Source organism: Morone saxatilis, unplaced genomic scaffold (assembly GCF_004916995.1).
Source record: "Morone saxatilis isolate NCDOM2014 unplaced genomic scaffold, NCSU_SB_2.0 Contig8, whole genome shotgun sequence".
NCBI classification, from domain to species: domain Eukaryota; kingdom Metazoa; phylum Chordata; class Actinopteri; family Moronidae; genus Morone; species Morone saxatilis.
The window spans coordinates 694,016-704,286 of record NW_023340257.1 but is presented as its reverse complement, the minus strand read 5'-3'; the positions used below and the strand labels follow the sequence as shown (position 1 = coordinate 704,286).

The 10,271-nt window shown below is 42.3% G+C and overlaps 1 protein-coding gene across 1 annotated transcript in view; it reads right to left on the bottom strand.

Moving 5' to 3' along the window:
• The window catches only part of akap1b (A kinase (PRKA) anchor protein 1b), a gene marked incomplete in the record, with an annotated part of 22,504 nt that extends 12,582 nt beyond the window's left edge, over window positions 1-9,922 (bottom strand). The window contains 2 exon segments of the mRNA XM_035679486.1: window positions 1,464-3,076; window positions 9,774-9,922. Coding sequence (XP_035535379.1) covers window positions 1,464-3,051 — 1,588 coding nt within the window.
• Window positions 9,923-10,271: the final 349 nt, after the last annotated feature.

The following is a 10,271-nucleotide window of genomic DNA, read 5'->3' as shown; positions in this document are numbered from 1 at the left end:
TTTTCCAGCATATGGCCTCCTCTTTTCCAACATTCATGGCGATTTCTCAGCCTTTCCACTGAGCCAACATGTACAATATGACTCTGTTTGACCTGAATGGAGTGGAACCTTAATTAGCATCATTGGTAACACCTATGTTTACCCTATTTCCTGTCAAAATGGCTGATGTGAAAAAGTTCTGTTAATCCCTGCATATTACAATCTAATATACACCGTAATCTTAGCCAACAACATGTTTTAGAGGTCATTTTAATGAATTCATGAAACAGTTAAGCTGCAGATTTCAGAATGTGGACAGTATTTAAGGGGGAGCGGGGTACAGTATGTCAGGAGATCATTCTCACCCATATAGGACCACTTGTTTTCATGTGACAGTAGTGTAGTTCCATACTTGAATCACAGGGCGGCAACAACTGAACAAACTATATGACAACTGAGCAAACACCTGAAAAAGCCATCAACTGACTTTGCTGTTCCTACAGTCAGCAATAAACGTTCACTCCCAAAATGTTTTCTGATCTGCTCGACTTGCTTTATTAGTTTACTGTTAAAACACTTAAATATACTTTAACATGATGCACACTTCCAACATTGGCCCTGCTATACTCTGAGTTTTTCCTCAAAAGAAATACTGATGCCATTCACTCATCAATTCTAATCAGTCCTACTGCATCAGTCTCCATTCATATTGTACAGCAGTAAACAACTTTACTTATGTAGCACCTTTCAAAAGCTACAAAAGTTAATCAGATCAGAATCAGAAATACTTTAATAATCCCAGGGGGAATTATTATTATTATTTTTTTCAGACAATGTAAAGGAAGCATGCAGCTTTCCGCGCCATGCGCACTAATGAATAGAATAACATTTATTTGTTTACCAAAAAAAGCATTATTGGCCAATATATCATTATCAGATTTTTATACCTGCAAATACTTATGGGCCTCAAAAATCCAGTTCTGGTCTGGCTATACTCTGCAACACACTCACGGACTCAGTCCCACTACAAACCGTCAAGCGTGTGAGGGCTAGCATGCAGACTTTTTTGTGGCCTTCATGCAAACGTTTTGCAAGTCTGCATTTCAGCTGACTTAGCCCAAGGGATTTACCCACAGCTCTGAAGTGTGTGAAACTGATTGACAATAACCTCTCGTCAACTCCGTAAGATGTTAAACCAGGCAGTCAGTCCCTTAAGTGCACTGACCATGAATAAAGTAAAAAAACACATAAAATAAGCCCCAAACTCACAATTGTACAAAACATGTTTTGGCATCGTCCGGGTAAAGTGATATGTCGCTGTCCCTTTCCTATTTATACCATTTTGGGCCCTTGCAGCCTGTCGCACTCAAGCACATACCAGGTGACGTCAACTAAGTGAGAGTTTAGATGTGAGGACCTTGCTGATTACACAGCTGCTAACACTAATAACCAGAATAAAATGATAACGAAATTTGCTTTCTCACCTCCAGACTGGTCTGTCTCCCCCTCACATGTCCCATGAGCGCCATTCCTCAAGCCCATTCCATTGAGCCTTTTTATCTCACATACAGAATCCACCGAGTTTTCTTCAGTTTCGGCCAAAATCATTGCCTCTGTGGCGGTCTCAACCAATGACTGAGGCTGTGTGGCTTCTTTTGCTGACAAGTCTGTAACCTGGATCACATCCATTTGGTTGTCAAACATGCTGTTCTGGAGGTCCTCACTGCTGATGCCATCCTCAGAGTGGCATGTGCTGCAGGCTGAGTCCTCAGCCAGCACGGCTGCTTCATCACTTTTCAGTTTCGTGTTTAGCAAAGGGGCACTTTGTGCTGCTGGGTGTGATGGTGTTGGCCAATGGCCTCTCTGTGCACTGTTTGTCTGATAAACCCTGTGACTGACCTCAACAGGCTCCCATACTGGAGTTGAGGAGCATCCGTTAGGCATCCCTTGCCCTTCCTTCTCTGTTGCGTCTCTAGATCCACAGCCTATCTGAGAGGGGCTTGTCAGTAGATGGTGGTTCTGCTGTGCTGCTGTGATTGGCTCCTGTTGGGAGAATAGTCTTCCACTACCCAGCGGTGTGCTGCTACTGCAGCTGGAGTGGCTGTTGCCTGTGACCTGGCAGCTGGTGACAGCAAGGACCTCCTGGGTGGCTGCCGAGATGACCTCAGTTATGAGTCCAGATGCCAGAAGCTCCAGATCTTGCTCCTCTGCACTGCCACTGTGTACTTGGATGTCCTCTGGGGTCACTGATTTGGTAGTGGAGTCTTGGACCGTGGTCAGGGCTGTGGTGGCCGGAGCCAGGGCAGGGAAGGTGGGCGTGCTGGTTAGAATGTGTTGGTGGAAGTCCTGCACTGAAGGGGGGGTCTCTAGAGAGTCAGCCTCTGAAGGGGTCACTCTCTGCATTTTGGCTGGGGTGACTGCACAAACAACCATCTCATCTTGTGTATTAACAGTGCTGTGGTGCTTTGCAACTTCCCCCTCTGGCTCAGGCCTCTCTGCATCAGGAAGGTGTGCTGTTGGAAGGGAGGAGCTGCTGACTTTGGTAGACAAGATGTCATCTTCTACTATGGCTGGATCTTTCTCCAGCTCTTTTACCAAGGCAGGTGATGCACTTTTCTCTGGGTCTTTATGGTCTTTCACTGACACCTGCAGGCTGTCTTCTTTGCCAGGTGATGGTAGGTTCCAGAATGGGGGTTTATGGACTTCCTCTGGTCTTAATCTCCCAAGATGAGCAGCAGATTCTTCAGAACTTTGTTCCAGTAAAGGTGCTGCTTCAGTGTCCTGGACTTGGATCTGGGAAATATTTTCATGTTCTGGTCTCTGGTTACTGACCATTAGAGGTATGTGGGTGGGGCTTTCTGTGTCATTTGTGGGGGATACAGTGCCTTTCTCAACCAAACCGTTGCTACCCTCTGCTGGAGATGTTCTAAGGCCCATAGCGGTTGGAGCCCCCTCTGGGCTGTCATGGCTGATGAGCCGCTCTTTCTTCCGTGAGATGTACCACCACCAGCCGATCAGTGCCAGGACTCCAGGCAGTGTGTAGGGCACGACAGAACGAAACTTTAGCGGCATTTCCTCAGGACACTAACAGCTACACCTGAAAGTTACAAAGACACAAACAGATTTGTATTAGTTGAGGGAAATTTCAAACTGAAGAACAATTCACAGCAAATCTGAGAAAACCAGTCACAATATGCCTATTGGTTGCAGGTTGACTTAAGGATTAACTTTAAATTTAGTCTTTGTGACCGAATGAAAGACCAAGCAGCTATGAAATTAGTTAAAAGTCATCAATTAAATCTCATGAAATATTCTAGAGAATGTAATAAAAATGCATTCCATTTGTACATTCACATAGTAACTTGACTTAGGGGTTAAGATGACCATGAACCACAGCACTGTTTGGGTCCAGCTGGGAAACTGTTTCATGTAATTTCTTCTCTGTTCTGTTTTCTGCACTCTGCTGTACAGTCGGGAAACAAGCTTTATGTCTGATGCCCAATACACTGAACACCTACATTGGACCCCAATCCAAATCATGCAGTTGGCTTGGTCATGATGTTACGTTTTGGAAAAATGTATCGCGTCTAGGTTCAAGGTCACTTTATTTGTACCCATATGTAGGTTTGCAGGCAAAAACAAGGCATTCCTCTTGGAAAAAATATAACAAAAACAACAACTAAGACAATAGACAAACATGATAAATGATAAACAATGAAGGATAAAAGATAAAGATCTCAAAAGCAGATTGTTTTTAATAATCTATCTTCTATCTACAAAGCAAGAAATCTCTGGTTGTTGTGTGTGTTGGCTCAAATATCTCTGCAGTCAGGATCAGACTGACCTTGATGTGCAACGTCGCTTTGTTTGGACTACCAAACATAAACCGTTAATAAAATTATTCCATAAAATAATTTCCGAATTCCGCTGGCATTACCGAACCGATACTCAGCAAGACGGACGAATGTTTTAACACTAGTTTTCGCCGTTGAAAGACCGCTGTTTTTCGGCAGGAAAGGAACACGGAAGAGTCGGTAGGACAGCGCGAGGACAGAACAGGAGACAGACGCTTCTCCACGTAGGTACAGCTGTTGGTATTTTTTTCATCATGTTTCCCCACCTTCCAAAACACAACCTCATTTGGCATCCATGAAAAAACTACTTAACCTCCACACTGTTTTCTATAGCAATACGTACTCCTACGGGCACTGCACTAGTAATAATAATAATAAGTTACATGCAAAGATGTGTGGCAGTGGTTTTCTTTTATTAACTACTTGAGAAATAACTGGCATACTACAACAGAATATGAACCTTTAAAATAGGATCTAAAAACTCTGCACTAATTGTTTTTTTATTGTTTACTGCTCAGGTTGCAGAAAAAGTAGGGCCATGATGCTGGATGTTACTGGGACTGTGACCAATATAAATGCAGATTGCACTGTTTTGTGCCCTGGCCTCACCAGTGCCTGAAGCCCCAACCAAAACAAGGCTGTTTCCAGTCTAAATGTCTGCTAAAACTCTGATGCTAAAGAGTGTCATGGCCATTCCAGCTGTGTGGTTATTTTATTCAGAGCCCTCCTTTTGACTCCTCTATACTGTGTGGGAAATGCTCCACTAGAAAGACAAGCCCTTATATCTCAAAGTCAAACATACAGCAAAGAATGAACAGGCAAGAAAACAGAAGGTTGAAGGTCTTACACTAACAATATAATTAGCTTGTCAAATCAGCCCCAACTGAAGAAATAAATAGCCCTCCATAAGCAATTCCTAGTGTCCCACCTTACAGGAGGTGACTCCCTGTCAATGTTAAAAAAAGGCCATGTGCACATGCCTTTCCTTAACAGACCGGGACAAGACTGCCTTCACCAGGAGGAATGCATCACATGGGTTGGATGTGACCCAATCACAACCTGCCATGCTTCCCGACACGGCTCTCATTGGCAGCTGCTCTTAAGTTCTCGTGTGTGTGTACATATATAAGGAGTTTGTCAGGGAGGAAGCCCCAATGAGCCTGGACTTTTCACCTCTGTGGCTGCTGGCACTCTACAGGCTAGCAGCAGAGTCCTGGGATATACTTTAACATTTAGAAAAACAGACAAAATCGCTTTATAGGAATTTGTTGTTGCAGAGCAAAAAAACCAAAAAGATAACGACTAATGTGCGTTTTTATGAATATAGCACAGTGTGAGATCTAGTGAAAAATCCCTGGTACCCTACTACTTTAATGGTTTAGCGATCTGAAATACATTTCTGAAAACTTGAATAGCACCATTTAGACTAGAGGGTGCAAACACGTCAATGTACCTAGGCTATGGCCCTTATCAAAGATGGCGGCGCGTACACACGCAGCAGCTCCTCTCTCCCAGTTAATTGTTGATTGCTGTTTAGCTTATGTCTTGTTGACTGTTTATGTATGCTAAATTGCTGATTGTTTATTTTATGTCTTTTTTATTATATAGAAAATTTATTTGCACCGTGGGTCAGAGAGGACTGAAATTTCATCTATGCTGTATGTCGTGCATGTATAGCATACTTGACAATAAAGTTGACTTGACTTGTCTTGAATAATGAATAGCCATGAAGACTCATTTCCAAAAAGGTGGAAAAGACTACACCATCCACACATCAGGCCGTGGAGGAACCCATTGTGGTTTACAGGTGCATAAAAGTACTAGACAATTTGAATTTATGACCAAACAACTCTGTATTTCTTAAAAACTTCACCCTTGACCTTTACTAATGTAATCCTGTACACATTTCATATTTGTCCATCTGGTTTAATCAATTTACTTACTTACTACCTACTTCTCAGAATTATTATGGTGTTACTGTAGCAATAGCAACTAACATTACAGGCTGTTGTAGCGGGTTCAATCAGTACATCAGGCATATTGCCAATGAGCTTCACTGTTTGAAAAATTAAAACAAGCATGGACAGTTACAAGGGTAATGTGGATTTGGTAATTTGTTGTATTAAAAAAAGTTGCAGTTGGTTGTCAGAGCATCCTTGATTAATAAGACAAATAAATCTGACTGACAAGAGCTGTGACACTTTACAAAAAAAAGTTTGTAAATTTTTCAAGTAAAAAGGCATGGACTTGGGCACCATAGTGTCTCTTACTCACTTGTAAGGTGTCAGTAAAGTGAGGGAGTTGCACATTGGACCTTTAAGTTTATTATTGGTATCGAATTAAAGTCATTCAGCTCTGCCTTTTATTATTCAACAAATTTCCCCAGTGAGAGCAGTGGCTACCTCGGTAGTGGCTAATGCAGGTCCAAACTAAATAAAAAGTTCAGTTTTGCAATGGATAATATGACAAGAATGTGGCTGCATCCACAATAAACTGGTGAGATAGATGAACTCATCGTGGCAAGCAACAACTTTAAACATAGGAAAAACCATTTGTACCACAGTCTGTGATTAAAGTGGATTACAGCCGGCATGGCTGAATAATATGTTGTGCCACCTTTGTGCATTGTTGGTTTCAAGTAAAGCTATATAATCCATGAAATCTAAGCTGCAGTAGGTAACTTTTATAAAAGTATCCTTGTAAACCTTTGCTGAAACTTTCACATCATAATACAACACACTAGAAGATAAGTAAACATGAAAAGACAGCATAAACAATATGAATAGAAAAATTCAGGTAGATTCATCTGGCTCCTCCTAGTGCTGCTAATGGTGTTTACAAGAATCCACTGGCCCTCGTTAAAAAAGACAACAATCAGAGCTGAGAAGATGGTTAACTGTTGAGTCTCATTCCCAGGTCATCAAATACAGATGCTGCGAATGAGACTCAACAATCAACTATCTTCATGCCAAACCAAACTGTTTTTCTTGGCTCAGATTACCCGTCTCGTGTACTACTGTGAAAGATTCAGCAAATGACAAAAGGTTTGTTTTTGTAAAAGTTACCTACTGCAGCTTTAACTCTCTTTCACTCTGACATGAAAATGTGCAAGCAAAAACAAAGCTTTCATGTAAGTAACACTGATTTTATGTAGACTACACCTAGGCTTATCTTTCAGCTTCTGTGTATTACATAAATAATCTACGTCATTTTGGAGATCAGCCATCAACAACAAATAAACGGGGTCTGTCTACCAACAACCCCAGATTTAGTAGAAATGAACTCTATGAGGATGTTAAAAGTGACTCCTGCAATTTAAGCAGCCATGCGCAATACTTAAAGTGAATTCAATATCAAATCAACAACTGAAAACTTTCCATATGGGCGCCTGAACTAAAACAGAAAAGGTGCTGATAAGCGTGTACATGTGTGTGAAATGGTGGCCAGCACTACATTCACCTTGGACAAGGTTACAACAGAAGTTACACACACTCAAATCTAGAGCACTCAGTAGAGAGCAGACTGCTGTTCATTGGTGCTGTTCCTGACCTTAAAGTCAAGATTCAGAGTGTGACCTTGGGGTCCTGAAAGGGGAGGGGCCAGGCTGCATTTACATGTTACAGACCGTACAACGTGCTGAGCACAGGCAGCCTAAGCAGCTTTCACAATGGACACAGGACAACCTTCCTTTTAACAACACACCATCCCTGTACACTAACGGGACCTACACTCACAATCAATCCGTGACATTGTAGAACACCGATATAGGAATTGCATATAAGCGGAATTGTAGAGTGGCCCTCGTTTCAGCACATTTTCGTAACATTTCACTCGATACTTTAAGGAATTTATGTCTGGAGAATTCCGAACGCCGTGATGTCAAACGATGACACAATGTACCGGAGCTCCACTGCTACAGTCACGTTTTAACTTCACTAGCGTTTATGTTAGCTTGCTACAACAACAACAGGCTAATCCTTCAATTAAGCTAACACAGAAGCCAAACAAAAATCTTATTATTGCCGTTTACAAACCCATGACACGATGAGAGGTTGCACCTTGACTTGCCGGGTTGCCTAATAAGAGGGTCATAGTGCCAACTTTCAGCAACAACTGAGCTAATGTCACCACATCAGCTAGCAACGTGCTAATAATGTTACCTACAATGTGACTGTGCGTGGCTCATAATGTCTAATCCCACTGGCGTTGTCTCGTGCCGTTTGTAGCTCAGTGCCAGCTACGAACGACCAGTCATTCCATCACAACACAGACAAGTACTGACTAATGGAAGTAGTTTGCTAGCACCAGTACACAACGTCAAACTTTACTTTAAATTCTGGTCGTTTAACGTGTCCTTGCAGTCAGAAGGGCAAGCGTAGCGTTACGTTATGCGTATCGAAAAAAACCCAAAACGTTTTCCTACTAAAATAGTCTTTGTATGCCTCAATACACCAACACTAGCTAACACTGTACAATGCATATTTGAAATAAAAAAAAATACAGAACTAGTGGGCGGTAGGTTAAATTAGCTAGCAAGCAATGAGAACAAATCGCTGTTATAGAAACTGAAACTTAGTTAACATGTGCCTCATTTGAATGCCGAATTTATCGGAACACACTAAACATCCTCAGCATAACATAACTTAAGTACTAAAATGCACAACGTCTTGGCAGTACGGTCGGAACATCCGACAATCCGGAACCAGGTGGTTGTGACCTAACGTTTCACTACTGAAGATTCACAGCTTTTTCCTCCTAAAAGTATTTGCATGCCTCAATACAGCAACACTACCCAACAGGACAACCCATCTTTGGAATAAAGACAAAACTAACGTTAGTTGGGCGGTGAGTTAAGTTAACGTTAGTTAGCAAGCAATGAGAACTTAAGTTACCGTTTTAGAAACTAAAAACTTAGTTAATGTGTACCGCTAGGTGCCTCATTTGAATGCCGAATTTATCCAAACAGACTGAACATCCTCAGAAGAACTCATGTTCAGTACTAAAATGCACAATGTCTTGCCAGTACGAAGGTTAGTGCTAACTACAACAAATATACAGGCAGTTTGGCGTAACATTGCCTTCGAGGTGGTTGTGACCTAATGTTACACGACTGAGAATAAAGCATGGCTGGTTAGGAGGCCGCAGTGCAGGATACAAAGTATGAAGTTAGCAGACTAGCCCGGCACATTGTTAATGCTAAACGTCTATGGATATAAGCACGAATTGAAATGACACAATAATCGCCATTCCCTCCACTGCATTATTTTTGGCCCATTGAACATGACCATGGGTTGGTTACATCATTAAAGCCTCGTGTTTAAGGCCACTTCAGAGTTTAAGTCTGATCGCGTTAGGCCACGACATAAAGGCAATGCATCACACCGCTTTGAACGCGACCGAATGCACCAATGTGGGCTTGTGCCGGACTGACGCAGGGTTAAAGGACATTTTAAGCCAAAGAGTGACATGGGCCTCAGACCTTCACGTTAGCTTGCTAGCCGGCCTGGCGAAAATGATAGCCAACTGCACACTTACTGCTGACAACCTACAAGCATTTGTTACTATTGCAGACACATGAGCCTGCTGTTAGTAAGTGCATAGAGACCGCAGGGGAGGAGGAATTAGGGTAATCTAAGTTACACAACGGGGAAAGAGGCTAGCTGGAGTGTGCTGACTGTTAAATTAGAGAAAGATGAGTAGGCTAGTTGTTCAATGACATGGGATTACTGCACTCAGACGGTGACACAGTAATCTGTAGATAGATTGCAGAGACGCGTGGAAATGCCCATGAATGGGTTTTTTTTATACACTGTGCGTGTTGCACTCGTTTGCGTTGATTTGAACTAAGTCACGCTGTGTGAACATGATGTCTATCGGCTGGCATGGTCTTTCCAACCTCAGCATGCTAAATGCGCTCTTTCCAGTTTTCAGTTTACTTACAGTATTTTAGGGTCCTCGGTGCCGCCACGATGAAAGCAATACTATTAATGTGAGTTTTTCAAACGTGTCCCTGTGGAAAGTCAGTCTCTCCTCCCCACGTGTTGATCGACTAGCACCAGTCTAAAAAAACATAGACTAAACAGCTGGTCAACTCTCGCGATGCTCAGGACGTTGGAGCCGCCTGTAGTCTCGCGTCAGCTGAGAATGCAGTAAAGGCACATACTTTAGACATGCAGCACTTCACGAATAAACTGAGGGAATTAGGGGTGCAGGAAGTCACATTAAAAGGATTACTGAGAGAGCACAGGCGAGGAACTGTTGGCATTCTTAAAGTATACAGGGGTTTCTATTGGATGTGATGATAAACAGGAATAGGTTCTACAGTGGCTGATATGTATAGGGATTTTAAAGTAGGACTAGAGCACTGGTTCCCAACCTTTTAACTTTTAAGGAACACATTTTCTATCATTGAGTTACTTAAAGGTACATTGTGTAGGA